Below are 14,630 nucleotides of genomic sequence, written 5' to 3' on the forward strand. Positions count from 1 at the left end.
CCCTTCTCCGTCTCTCTCCTTCCGCACCTCCCCCTCCCACTCGCTTCACCTGCCCCCCTCCTTTCTCTTCCTGTCCCTTTGGTTTCCTCTAAAATCATTCAGCCTGCCAGCCCTGCCGGCCCTGCCGGGGCGGCGAGGGGGCATTAGTGTTGCCTGGCAACCCGGTCGACCTGGTCCGACCGTCGGCCAGCCGGACACAAAGGACACGCTCGCGACGACTGCCCACAAGGCCCGCAGGTGTCCCAAACTCTCAAATACAACCACATAAAAACAGCGTTTTTACGCACGCAGTCTTGTTTGTGCACACATGCTGTCCCCGGACGGCATATGCCAGGCAAAATTACACATTTTGGAAAAGTTTCGAGCCTTTTATTTGAGACGACGTTGTCCGAAGTGCGATTTCCTACGCTTACGAGCATTCCCAAACGTTCCCCATGAGTTTTGTTTGACCGAACATATTGCCCACCCTTTTTTTCTCTCGTTTCTTATAGCATGTCATATGAATGTGTAGCTGAATGCGACTGGTTTCTTACTCTTTTCAACCTCTTCATGTGTAGTGCTTCAATAACGTTCTGCTCCTCTTTCTTTTAGGAAAGTACACAGTCAAGAAAAATGGACCCGCAATACTATAATGACCCACTGCCGGACCACATGGTAAAGAATTTTTTTTAAAGCAATAAAAATGTGATACTGCTTCCAGCTTTAAAAACAGGTGCTTGTTTATAGTACAGGCAAAACGTAGTGTCGCGTAAATATTGCGGATGATCAATTATGAAGTGAACAAACTCACTGTCACTTCCGCCAAGTACAGAAAATTATTCACATCGAATTTAGTGCAGCACTTTTGCAAAGCTTTTAGTATAAAACGAACATTAACCATTTGAATTTTGCAAAATAAAAGTATATTTTTGAATTAATTCTTGTCTGTGGAGGCTTTGACGATCAGAGGGCGTAAACTCCTTTCCTCCGCGTAAGCTCTTGAATGTCGCCACCGTTCCTCTAGTTCGTCCAGTAAGTAGTCGTGAAGTCGAATTGAAATGTTTGTCGAGCGAGCCGAGCCTTCGGAGGGACCAGGGAGGAGGGAGTCGCAGACTCGCGGCGTGGCGGAGCGAGCAACTCGAACTCGGTCAAATGCCCCAAAGTGATAAGGCCGAGACGAGGCTGGGCGGCGCGCCGCGCGCATGACCGAAGGAGTGGGCGGGGCGGGGCGCACTTGCAGGCCTTCTCGTGTAGTTTGTGGTGAGTCTGCATGTCCTTTTTCTGCAAAGCTTTTTGTGTCGATAGGATTTGGTATTGCTTACTGCTACGCAGTGTGTCCGTGCACGCGCCCTACTGTTGCGTCAGCACAGGGCATATGCATTGCATTGGTATGTAGTTGAGTTGTTGTACCGCCTGCACAGTGTTGTTGTATTGTGTTTGGGGGAGGAAGAAGATGCTGCTCACTTCATTGGTGGCCGAAAGTGCTCCTGTTTTTCAATGACCGCCGCGATGGCTGTTGCAGTCTATGGCATCGGACGACAGCATGATCGACGACGTGTTCGAGTCCGCGGAGGACGCGCAGCGCGCCTACCAAGACGGCACGGCCTCGGCCTCGGGGGCGCTCGGCGCGCACCTGTACGGCTACCCTGGCTACCAACCGCCGCCGCTGCAGCACGCGCCGCACAACCAGCCGTCCGACCCCAACAAGGCCCCCAACCTGAACCCGTCGCCGACCGGCTACCGGGACTACCAGGCGCCGGCGGACGTCCTCAGTCAGTACGACCGGCAGCGGGAGGAGGAGCTGGAGCTCATCGTTCACAAGGTGGGTGGTTCGACTCCCGGCCGGTGCCCATTTTTTCCCGCGCTTTTTGTCATGAGTTTGGAATCGTTCCAAGGCGCGGTGAAAGCGGGGATTGACGCGAAGCTCGCAGCAAGGAGAGGATAGAGTAACTCGGCCCGGGTGGTTTGAGAACCCGACCCCGGTCTTTGGCGGGAGATTCGAGTGACCTCGTGTTTACTTCCTGCTGTCTGCTGTCCGGCGCCGCGCGAGCGCGCCACGCAACTCCAGAACCGGATCCGTCGCGCTAGCTCCGCTCCGGACCGCCAGAGGCCAGCACTGTACCGCCCAGCCGCCGCGGCCGCTCCGGTGGCGAAGGACCCCAGGCGCGCGGGGTAGCGACGAGGCCTTCCCGCGCGCGCGTGGGGTATCTCCAACGTCGGGCAGGAAAACAATTTAAAAGGCGAAAAAGAAATAAAAAGCAAAACAAAACAACGTCGACTCCCGACTCGCCGCTTTCCGCTCGAGGCGGACTAGGGACAAGGGACCAGCGAGCGGCAACAAGGAGCAAAGGTGGCGACCATGTTCACTGCACTGCAATGTCGCGCGGCCCCGCCGCCCCGCCATGGCTTCACTCTCCGTCTCTTCTAAATGGAGCTTTAGCTGCTTTGCCTGTTTTAGCCGTTTTAGCTCGCCCAGCATCTCTGGCGGAATGAATATTTAAACGCGCAATGGCCCCCCGCGGGGCAACGGTTGGGGCTCGGGGTGGGGTGGGGGTGGGGGGCCGAGGACCTCACCGAGGCGACCTCACTGAGGACCTCACTGAGGACCTCACCGAGGACCTCACCGAGGACCTCACTGAGGACCTCACTGAGGACCTCACCGAGGACCTCACCGAGGCGACCTCACCGACGACCTCACTGAGGACCTCACTGAGGACCTCACCGAGGACCTCACCGAGGACCTCACTGAGGACCTCACTGAGGACCTCACCAGACTCCAAGGCGGCCTGCTGGCTGGTCCTGTGCCCTTGCCGTCCTTTGCGGGCCTCGCCCTTGGCAAGCCTTGCCCTTTGTACTGCGGTTTGGGGCGAGCCCTTGCGCCGCCCTCGAGGCCCTGCACCTTGAACCAAGGGCTTGAACCAAGGGCCGGCCGGCAGGGCTGTGCGTAGCCCCGTCTCTCTCATTGGCCTCGCGGCACTCTGTTGCAGACCATCCTGCTGGGCGACAGTGGCGTGGGCAAGACGTCCCTGCTGGTGCAGTTCGACACCGGCAAGTTCAACACCGGCACCTTCTCCGCCACCGTCGGCATCGGCTTCACGGTGAGTGCGAGAGAGACACCACGCTGCTGCTCCTGCTTCTTCTTCTCCGCTGCTTCCAGTCTTCGGGGGCTTAATTTGGGCAGTGCGGGCTGATTGGGCAAGCCTGTGGGTGCGAGGGAGACAGGGCGACGGCGGCCTGCAGCCCCAGCCCCGCCGTGGCCCCGCCCTCGCAATCAGGCGGCCACTGTGTCGCCGGGGCGGGCCGCGGACCGAGAGTCGCTCTGTCTCTCTCGCACCTGTGGGGGGCGCCCCGTGAGTGCGAGAGAGACAGAGCGACGGAGGCGGACGGCGTGCCCCGCGGCGGGGCCTCGGTCTCGTCGGGCCGCCGGCAAGACGGCACGGCGCCGACCGGACCGCCTTCAAGGGGTGTCCTCCAAGGGCTGCGTTCCAGGCCTGCGTTCCAGGCCTGCGTTCCAGGCCTGCCTCTCTCCCTCTCTCGCACTCGAACGGACCGCCCCCTGAGTGTGACAGAGGCAAACAGTGCACTCGCGGCTTTCGAACGCACCCTCGTGGTCGAGAGTGGCGGTTTACTACTCAGTGTCGTTTGTAAAAAACGAGATTTGGCGAGTAGGGCGTCTTGGCCCTGCTCGGAAGTTTTGACTCTCCGGTGGCATTGCGAATCGGTCTTGCTTCGGGCAGCCTTCAGAGGCAGCCTCGCCTGGCCTCGCCTGGGTTTGAGTCCTGAGTGGAGTCGGGCGAGGCGGGGCTGGTGGTGCATGCCGGAGTCCACTCTCCGGGATGGGGGGAAAGGGGGGGGGGCACCACCTGCTGCAAGGGTCCGCCGTTGTCCCTGCGGCTAGGCCCTGACTGGGTCTTGGACTCAATAGGGTTCCCACTCGGCGAGCAGTATGCAAATCAGCCGGCGAATCAGTTGAAAGGAGTAATTGAAGGGCGCCCCCCTCGCCCCTTCTAGGGTGTCCCCTCGTCCCCGCTGCCGCGTCTCCGCTCCTCCCTCAAATCTGGGCCGCACGCGTGCGGCTCTGTCGGTAGCTCTGTCCACCTGCCTGTCGACCAATCTGTTTGTTTGTTTGTTTGTCTGTCTGTCTGTCCGTCTACTGTGCGAATGCACTCGGGCAGGCCACTCTGGAGGCGTATGGCACTCGCAAACTTTACTCTGCGTATAAACCGGCCAGCTCGACGCTATCTGTCTGTCTGTCTGTCTGTCTGTCTGTCTGTCTGTCTGTCTCTCTGTCTGTCTGCCCGTCAGCTTGTCTCTCTATAGGCAGCTTAATTAGGTTGTGTGTGAGACCGCCAGCTCGGTGCGGAACTGCGGACCTGTGCTCAGTCATGCTCGCTTTTGCGAGCCCGGCTCCCGGCTACACTGCCAATCCAAGTCTGTAGGACACACTCGCGTAGACCTTAATGTCCTACCCTTGCAAGGACTTTCCGCGGGCCGCGACGCATCCACCATTTTCACTTGTTTTCACTCAGTGCCCCGTCTGTCCCTCCCGGCTGCCATTCCTCGGCGCGCTCTGCCGGCCGCCAGTTCAAAGCAGCCGCTTTATACAGCCAACCTGGAATGGCGTTCTCTGGAAGGGCGTACCTAGAAATAGGCGTTCCGCTACACGCCCTGGAGCGCCCTGGAACGCCCTGGAGCGCACGGGCGAAACCTGGACGTGGACAGCGAGAAAGCCAACCAGGTCGCTAACCAGAAGGCTGACTCCGAGAGTCGTTTTCGTCGCGCTGTCTCTCTCGCACTCATGGGGCGTCCCCTAAAGGTGCGAGAGAGACAGAGCGACGAAAACGACTCTCGGAATCAGTCTGCTGAAGCTGCCCGGGGCACCAATAAGCCCCTTGCGGAAGGCTGTCTATTATTCATAGTGTCCCCCCGGCCAGAGCACCGGCAGTAGTTACCGAATTCGCCGAAGCAAAATAACGTCACCACGATGAAATTCCTCGTCGTTTCCCAATCATTTCAATCCCGGGGCACTCATCGGGCCAGCTCGGGCTCGGCGGCGGGCGGTGCAAGCCACAGCTCGGCACGGCTAGTACTAACACCGGCCACCTCGCTCGGGTCTATATATTTTGTTTCATACACAATTTTAATTACTATCTTTGGAATGAGCCCGCACACACCCCCTATAAGGAAACCAAACGAGTATTAACCGAGAAATTTGAAAGGGAAAAGAAAAAATTTGAACTCTACACCCCCTCCCCAGTCTTAATGGGGAGGCCTCCTGCTTTACTTCGGTGTTCGGGATGGGAACCGGTGCTATCAGGTACCTGGGGTTAATCCCGTCAGCGACCCAAGCGTTCGCCGGGGGACCCAGTAGGACCCCAAAGCTCAGGCAGCTGGGTGAGAGCACCCAGTACGAAGCTCTTTGAGGGGCGGGACGTAGAGTGAGACGACAGAGAGACAGAGAGAGACTCAGACAGAGAAGAGGTTTGGTGGGAGCTTCTTGTTTTCGTAGGGTTGGTTGTGTACCCCATGGTACCCCCACTGTCCGGCGCTCCCGTACCGAACATACAGCGTTTTAGGCCAGCTTCAAAGGACTTATCATCGCCTCCCCGACGAGTCAAGGAGGCACCACCCGCAACCACACACCGGATGGTCTGGATTGATGGATCAAATACTCCATCGCTCCAGTGCCGAGGCCAACCCGCCGAAGCGGATTGCTTTTTAGACACCCACAGCGGAGTGGCCAGGTGAATGTGACTCTGACCACTACGCTATCACGCTTGTACGTCTGGCAGCGTGTTGGACGACGGGTTTGAGTTGCACTGGGAGGAAGGCGGTCGAAAAATGTAATGAAATGATGGGATTCGATCCCCGGACCCCGCCATCGGGATGAGACGACTTTACGCTCTCGGCCACCACGGCCCATGATGAGGGGACCGGCGTGAGGTGGGTTCTTGACGCAACAGGACTCGACCGACCCGGTCAAAATTTCGCAAGAAGTTGGGGGAGTCGAACCGCCGACCCTCGCACTGAGAACCGACGCCTCTACTCCCTGGACCACCACGTCCCATGCTCGGAGCGGGCTCACGTTTACGGGTTTGAACCGCACTGGGTGAGGCAGTAAAATTAAATGGAAATATTTGTTAGGAGTCGAACCTCCGGCATGTGGGCCTGTTGCACACGGCTCCGCTCTCATGGCCTCGAACCACCACCCTTAGGATAGCAAGTCGAAAAAACTTTTGTGACGCTGGTATTCGAACGCCGGTCTGCGGTAACTCGATCCCACATCTCTAACCTCTCGGCTATCACAGCAGTTGTGAAACGCGATGGATTATCTGCTTTCATTAACGTTCGTTGAATGAGATTTTTTTAAATGAAAATGTTGAATCTTAGAAGTGGACCTCTCTACAGAACAACGAAGAAATCTTTGTCGTTTCGCCTTCATTATTTCAGACAGTGTTTGAGAGCGCATGTTATTTGGGTCATCATGCATTTTTTCTATTTTCCTCTATTTTACATTGTCCAAGCAGGCACGCCCCCTGCGGACTTTCCGGGAGCGCCTCCCATCGGCAGACGCCAACGAGGGGAAGCGGGCTGCACACTGATTCCGAGAGTCGTTTTCGTCGCTCTGTCTCTCTCGCTCCTACAGGGGGCGGCCCATGAGTGCCAGAGAGACAGAGCGACGTAAACGACTCTCAGAATCAGTCTGCTGATGATAGCGCCGAAGGCAGTCGAAGGCCACCGGGCAGGCTAACTAGCCATCGCCATTAGAACGAACGCAAATGATAAACAGGGGACGGCGGGGCGAGGCGGGGCAGGTGAAGCGTGGTGCCTTTATTTCGTCGTATTTCTCCGTATTTCGCCTTTGTGATGCTGGCCAGGGTCAGCAGGAGGAGGGGGGGGGAGCTGCAGGAGCGCTCGCCTGGACTCGGCTCGTTGTTGGGGGTACACTGGGGGTACACGCGCGTACGGAATCGACGAGATGCTCCGATGTATTTTCAGCAGGCCCTGCCCCCTCGCCTCCCCCTGCCAGTGTCCCGTCCCTGTCCTCCCCCCTCCCCCCTCTCCTCTCCGCCTGTCCCACCCCCTGCCCCGGGACGCGCCGCGTGGCGCTGGGTGGTGGTGGTGATCGTGCTGCTTGCTGTTTACTGGAGAAAAACGAAATGGGCATGGATGAGGCTGGCGCACAGTGGGCCAGAAGACCGGCGGAGGCGGCCAAGACTCAAGACGCGTTTTGAGCTCCAGAGTCGCTAAATAGAGCTCGAACCGAACGTGTGACCCCACCAATGGATTCCTCGGTGGGAGAGCAATCCATTGGTGGGGTCACACGTTCGCCTGGAGTCCCATTTAGCGTCTCTGGAGCTCAAAACGCGTCCGGGATTTTGACCGCCTGCATCGGTTTTCTGGACCGGTCCACTGTGCCGCGCTTAGTCCGGAACTCGAAATAAAACCCAGCGCATGTGCACGACGGTCGTGCCCCCGCGAGCAACTCGACTCTCGGACGAAGTCGCTTCATAACGAACACGCTGCAGCGCTCCTCTCTGATCTCTCTTGCGCGTCCCTCGGGCCGAGTTCGCGGAACTTGTTCCTGTTCCGAGCGAGGCCGGGCAAGGCAGCGGGCACGGGGCGGCACGCTGGAAGGGGTTGCATTCCAATCACTGTGAGAGACGCAGCAGCGCGCGCCAGGACGCGCAGCGACGGTTTCCTTAGTCGGAATCAATGTCTTGTGAACGCAGTGTGTAGACGTCCGCTTGATGTGATGACGTCAGAGTCGCGGTTGCTTCGCGCGCGTGTATGCGCAGCTGGCGAGGATGCTATGGTGGCGCCTGCACTGGGCCAAGTCTGGCCGGCCGCCTCGGGCCGCCTAGTCAGCCCAGAACAGCAATTTTAGACAGCCGCAGCAGTGGGCCAGAAGACCAGCGCCGACGGCCAAAAATCTACAAGCGTTTTGAGCTCCAGAGTCGTGAAGCAGGACTCGAACCGAGCGTGTGACTCCCACCAATGGATTCCTCGTTCGGAGAGCAACTTAAAGGTGGGATCACACGTTCGGTTCGAGTCCCATTTAGCTAAGGGAGCTCAAAACGCGTCTAGAACTTCGGCCGCCTCCACCGGCCGTCTGGAACACTGTGCGACGCCCTCGTAACGTGTTTGGGCCCTGCCGCCCTGCCCGGCGCCCTTGGCGGCGCAGCCCTTTGGCCCTTTGTCGCCCTGGAGGGCTGGAGGGCTGGAGTGCAGGGTGGCGCTGCGGTTAGGTTAGCCACGCCACTGCTAACGCTTCCCGACCTTCGACCACCTAACGGGGTCCTGGTGCCGCCGTGGGGCGTCGCGTCCGCGGCGTGCGCTCGCTCCGGCGGGCTTCGGCGCTACGCGCTGCGCGGCGCCCCTTCAAGACCCCCTCCCCCTCCCCGCCGCGCCGTCCCGCCCCCCGAGCTCTCCAGCCCCCTCCACGGCCTCCACGGCCTCCACGCGGGGCGTCCCTTTGGCGCACGCCAGGCACCACGCCGCGGCCGCTCTCCGCTCGCTCTCCCATCAGTCGACCAGCTGCCTCCGCTCCGTTCCGAACCCGAGGGCCTAACCGCGGTGCGTTTGCGCGAGTCGAACAGCCGAGCCGAGTTGAGCCGAGCCGAGCCGAGCCGAGCCGAGCCGAGCCGGGTCGCGCGCGGGACTGACAGTGTCACTCCACCCGGTTAGTTAGTTCGCTGCGTCGCTGTTAGCTCTGGCCGTGCCGCGGTGCGGTGTGCGGTGACCCAAAGTTTTGTGTGTGACGGTGCGCGGTGTCGTCTGGTGCTTGTCACGCCGTGTGACGCTGTGTGACGCTGTGACGCCGGGGGTAAGACACGTGGCGCCTGGCGGGGCAGTCCGCGGCCCGCGGCTGCACAGTGGGCCAGGAGATCGGTGGAGGCGGACAAAACCCTAGACGCGTTTTGAGCTCCAGAGTCGCTAATTGGGACTCGAACCGAACGTGTGACCCCACCAATGGATTGCTCTTTGAACGAGGAATCCATTGGAGTGGTCACAGGCTCGGTTCGAGTCCTTGTCAGCGACTCTGGGGCTCAAAACTCGTCTGGAATTTCGACAACCTCCACTGGTCTTCTGGCCCACTGTGCGCCACCGCGCCGCCGCGCGGACCCTCCTCTTGGATCGCAGCGCGCCTTGGCGATGTGATTTGGTTTCGGTGGCCGTTTTACTAATGCATGGCCCGCGAGTGCGTGCCACGTGTGTGTTCCATGTCTGTGTGCTGGGTTTGTTTGTGTATGTGAGCACTCAATGAGACCTGATTGCGCGCGTGCGTATGTATGAGAAAGGTTTGTGTAGTGTGTGTGTGTGTGTGTGTGTGTGTGTGTGTGTGTGTGTGTGTGTGTGTTAGTGTTTGTGTGCGTGTCTGTGGTGAGAGTGTCTGAGAGTGAGGCTGGAGAGGGAGGGGGGGGCGTCAGACACCCCACCTCCCCAGCAGCGCGCGGCCTTGGTGCATAAGCTTCTGTGATTGATTCTGATGAGACCTCTGGAAGGCTGGAGCCTGGCGGCGAAGGCGCCTCTCCAGCAGGCGCTGCACGTCCCAGACGCCCTGCACTGTAGGCGTCGCTCTGTCTCTCTCGCACTCGTGAGGCGTCCGGTGTAGGTGCGAGAGAGACGGAGCGACGCAGTGTGCTGCCACGGCGACACCGTCGGACGGCGCCTGACGTCTAGCCGACGTGTGTGTCGCACTCTGCTCGCCACTCGCACCGCATTTCTGCTGACTGGGTCGCGCGGGTCTGCTGATGCGGATCAATTCGCGATTGCCGAAGGCAGGCAAAACGGCAACGGCCGACAGAGAGAGAGAGACTGTTTGCCCTCGCGCTTTCAAGTATTTTCTTCCACCGTTTGTTTTTTTTACGCCCACTTTACCCGCGCGGTGCGTTCCATTAAAACATCAGCGGGGCGCTTTTTCACGTGCGCAATCGCAGTAATGTGCAATTGCCAACTTTTTTTTTTTTTTTTTGAGGGTTTGATTGGTGACACTGGCGCGCGATCCTGCCTTTTGGCGCGAACGCGAGGATTTGGCGCTGTCTGCGACTGTCTGCGACTGCCGACCGAATCCGAGGGTCGTCGTCGCTCTGTCCCTCTCGCACCTGCAGGGGACGCGGCGTGAGCGCGAGAGAGACAGCGACGAAAACGACTTTCGGAATCGGTCTGCTGCCTGCGACTGCCTGCGACGGTAACGTGGCAGCTGGATTTGCGGCCCGGGCAGCTCGTGACAGCGAGCAGGCCGATTCCGCACTGCGTGGCGCTCTCTCTCTCTCTCTCTCTCTCTCTCTCTCTCTCTCTCTCTCTCTCTCTCTCTCTCTCTCTCTCTCTCTCTCTCTCTCTTTCTCTCTCTCTCTCTCTCTCTCTCTCTCTCTCTCTCTCTCTCTCTCTCGCACACTCGCACCCCTGCGGCGCGCCCCGTGCGTGCGACAGAGACAGAGCGACGCTAGCGACTCCGCGGCATCGGCGGCCGGGCCAAACAGAGAGAATAAATCGGCCTCTCACCACCGCCGTCTCGGCGCACGGGCGCGCGACACTGTGAAACCGCGCGCTCTGTCTCTGTCGCACTCGCAGAGCGCTGTGAGAGCGACGGAGACAGCTTGGGGGGATCGGCTTTGCTGCAGGGGGAGGGTGGTGTGGCGATCCGGGTGAACAGGTGGGGCCCGCTAAGGACGCAGGGCCGTGGGCCATGGCCATGCAACTGGTTGGAAAAGATTTATTTTATTTTCGAGTGGCCCTTACATTTATTAAACGACCGCGACCCGCACGCGGCCATTTTCATGTTCGCGATCGAGTCCCCGGCAGTGCATTCATTCAATCGAGGCCACTCCGCCCCGCCCCGCCCACGCCGGCAGGCCTTTTCATTTTCGGGCCACATCGTCGTTGCAGCGCCGGGGCTTCTTGAGGAGGCTTTGGGAGGGGAGGGGGGAGGGGAGGGGAGGGGGGACCTGTTGCGCGGCGCGACCTCTATCAGGAGCTGGTTTCCTTCCGGTCCTTCGCCGTCCTGCCCGCCTGCCCGCTGGAGGGAAGTGTCCAACGAGGTCACTGAAAAACTGCTTGTTCCGACACTGCTGAATTTTTTTTTTACCTTTTTTTGGCAGAATGTGTTTTACAAATCCCACCCTTGGTTTGCACGTCAGGTTGGGACACGGGTGCAAGCTGCCAAATTCAACTCCTAACTGAAAATGTGGTAGAGTTTTTAGCCGACGCCCGCAAAAATCGTTTCGTCAAGCGTGGTGGCAACTTGACAGTCTTGCCGACCTCGGCCAAGCCCGCCGCGTCCGGGACCGCGTCCGGGACCGCGTCCGGAGCCGTGTCTGGGGCCAGCGGCGAGGCGTGGCGCTGTGTGGACAGATAGACACACTCACACACACACACACACACACACAAGGGCTGCGGTGAACCGTCCGGTCGGATGCGCGGCGCGTGGCGTGCCTGGCGCCTTTGAGGGCACCCCCTCCCTTCCCCCCTCCCCTCCCGCCACGAGCGCGCCAAATATAGTCCAGCCCCCTCCCCTCTTTCCCGCTAACCTTGCGTAATCGCGTCGCACGCCGGAAATTCATGCCGTCCTCAAACCTGCTTGCCACGACGTACCTCTCCGAGCGTCGCTTTCGGCTTTGGCGGTGAGTGTCGTGCGGTTCGCGCCAAATGGAATGCAGACTGCGTGTTTGAATATCCGCCGCGCTGGGTGGGGAGGGGAGGGGGAGGGGAGGGGAGGGGAAGAGGGAGGGGAGGCGATGAGAGGGGAGGGGAGGGGGCTGCGCGTGCTCCGCCGTGTTTGGGATGCGGGAAGCCGCGGCCGAAGGGGCGGCGCGGCGGGTCGGCGGGTCGGCGTGGGGTGAAGTGGGGGGGGGGGAAGATGGCTGGGCTGACAGTTGACAGACGCCTCGTATCCGAATGATAAGGAATACGGATCCGCGATACGCAGGTCGAGGAGTACGCGCGCGTGTGAGTGAGTCAGTGAGAATGAGAGTGAGAATGGGGTTATGGGCGTGTGAGAGTGAGTGGGGGAGAGGTAGAAGCAGCAGGGGGTGAAGAAAGTTTTGCCATCAGATCCGCTGGAGGCGGACTCCCTCTGTCTGTCTGTCTGTCTGTCTGTCTGTCTGTCTGTCTGTCTGTCTGTCTGTCTTTCTCTCTCTTTCTCTCTCTCTCCCCCTCTTCTCGGGTAGAGAATGAGAGGATGCCAGCCTGAGCGTGGAGCTGTTACTCCAAGATGAAATATGAACGCCGCCATCGCCGCGGGCGACGCGCGGCAAATACTGGAGACGAATCCGCATAATGCACCAAGGCTGTACAGCTTGCCTGCAAAGTTTGCCTGTAAAGTCTGCCTTCACACTCCGTTTGCCCTGAAAAAATTGTTCTCTCGATGAGACTGTCGGTGGTACTGCGCTGTACTGACGTGTAGGGTCCGCATCGGGCCTCGCCCTCGCGTAGCACTCTCCACTCTCCGCCGTGTGCGGCCTGCACGACCTGCAACGTGTTGCAAACCCTTCGCCTGCAGACAGATCCGGACAGTCCTTCTCGTCGCTCCGTCTCCCTCGCACTCGTGGAGCGTCTCGTGCAGTTGCGAGAGAGACAGAGCGACGAAAACGACTCTCGGAATCAGGCTGCTCTGCCTAAGCCGGCCTAAGCCAGGCCCCGCACGCGTTGTGGTTGGACTTCGGACCACCACGTGCGGCTGGTCCCGGCCGGACGCCGCCCCGCATAGCTCAGGCCGCACAGTGGGCCAGAAGACCGGTGGAGGCGGCCAAAGTTCTAGACGCGTGCGGAACAAGTGGAGCGCCTGCGATGCTGCGGCTGGGCCGTGCCGCCGTACGGGGCTGCGCGGCGTGCTGCCTACCCCGCCGGCTGCAGGGGCTCCCCCACTTCGAGACGGCGAAGGGGTGCAGTGCACTAGGCAATGCTCTGGGCACTGCCAGTGGCGTGCGCAGAAATTTAGAAAGGGGGGGTCAGGCCACGCTTTTTGCCTACTTACAGGGGGAAAGTGACGCAATTTGCCTACCTTCCAGGCGGCTGTCTAGTGGCCACAGGGGGGGGGGTCATGACCCCCCTGACCCCCCCCCCCCCCCCCCCCCCCCCCCGCGCACGCCACTGGGCACTGCACTGGGCAATGCACTGGGCGCTGCACTGCCTTGCCGTGCGTCTGTGGCCCCATATCGAACTGTGTTTGGCTGGTCGCTCTATTGCCTCTGTCGCACTCCTCGTGGGCGTGGGGCGTCCCGTAGGGGTGCGCGAGCGCCGGGGTGCAAAAGAGACAGAGTGACCGCTGCCGCCACCACCGCCACCACCGCGTGCTCTTTCGCGATGCGGCCGGCGAGGAAACAACAGCCGACACCGCGCCTGCACGCGCGCACACACACCACTGCGAACAACACACATTCACACTCACACACACTTACTGTTTCAAGCCGTGCACGTGGCGGCTCATTTGAAGACCCCATCCCAATGCACAGCCTCCTCGCCGACCTTTCCATCCGCACGCACAAACACACACACACCTACACACAAACACACCCCTCGCCCCCCGCTGCCCTCGGACCACGCGCTACCGGTGTACTGCAGCGATGTTGGGGGGAAAAGAGGGCTTCGCAGGGGGTGCACCACTAGAGAGGTGTCTGGGGCGGGAAAAAATGGGTGGGAATATAAAAGACGAACCTTGATGGGAACACGTGTTGGGAGTGAGTGGAGCGGAGTAGAGTCCGGGGAAAATGGGGGGGGGGGGCTTTAAGGCACGGCCGAGCAGCAGCAGCAGCAATCTCGATATGAAATTCCCTTCACCGAGAACGCGGGGAAGAGGGGGAGGAGGGGGAGGGGGTGAAATGAGAGGGGAAGGGGGGGGGGGGCGAGAAAAGGCGGTGCGAGCAAGGAGCGCACCAGCTGTTCCGCGCCGCCGACCCGTGCCTTTCTCTGGCGACCCGGCGGCTGCGTTGGAAAGGCCTCATCAGGGCTCACACACAACACACACACACACACACACACACACACACACACACACACACACACACACACACAGAGAGTTCTGTCCGTCGCGCGGCGGCGGAGGCGGCGGCCACCGCTGTGGTGGAGCGTAGGATCCAGTATCCTTCTTGCTGCCCCGCCCCGCCCCGCCCCGCCCCGCCAGGCTACCCCTTTGACCCGGGGGGATTAAATTGGAACAGCCCGTCTTGTCACAGGCAGGCCGCGGGCAGACGGAGCAGGCGGCAGTCGTTAGGGAGCTCGCGGTGGCGGCGTCCTCGGCGTCCTCGGCGGGGCGACCCTGTGTGTCCACACGTCCTGTGCGGCCGGCCGTGTCGCCGGTGGCGGCCCACTGCAAGCGCCAGCACCGGAAGCGGTGGCGACGCACAGTGGGCCAGAAGAGCGGCGGAGGCGGTCAATACTCCAGACGCGTTTTGAGCTCCAGAGTCGCTTAACAGGTCTCGAACCGGGCGTGTGACCCCACCAATGGATTCCTCGTTCGGAGAGCAATCCATTGGTGGGGTCACACTTTCGGTTCGAACCCCATTTAGTGACTCTGGAGCTAAAAACGCGTCCGGGATTGTGAGCACCTCCACCGGTCCTCTGGCCCACTGTGAAACGAGGAGCTCTCGGCTGCTCGCTGGCTGGAAACTTCACGTACATTCCTCCCCGCGTCGCCAATCACTGGCGATTGG

At 60.3% G+C, this 14,630-nt stretch overlaps 1 protein-coding gene across 1 annotated transcript in view; it reads left to right on the forward strand.

Moving 5' to 3' along the window:
* Positions 1–597: 597 nt before the first annotated feature.
* Positions 598–14,630, forward strand: part of LOC117646467 (ras-related protein Rab-37) — a 39,538-nt gene continuing 25,505 nt past the window's right edge. The window contains exons 1-3 of the mRNA XM_034387418.1: positions 598–654; positions 1,502–1,801; positions 2,967–3,077. Of these exons, the coding sequence (XP_034243309.1) occupies positions 613–654; positions 1,502–1,801; positions 2,967–3,077 (453 nt within the window). The 5' untranslated portion in view covers positions 598–612. The remainder of the gene's footprint in view (positions 655–1,501; positions 1,802–2,966; positions 3,078–14,630) is intronic.

Source organism: Thrips palmi, unplaced genomic scaffold (genome assembly GCF_012932325.1).
Source record: "Thrips palmi isolate BJ-2018 unplaced genomic scaffold, TpBJ-2018v1 HiC_scaffold_19, whole genome shotgun sequence".
Classification (NCBI taxonomy): domain Eukaryota; kingdom Metazoa; phylum Arthropoda; class Insecta; order Thysanoptera; family Thripidae; genus Thrips; species Thrips palmi.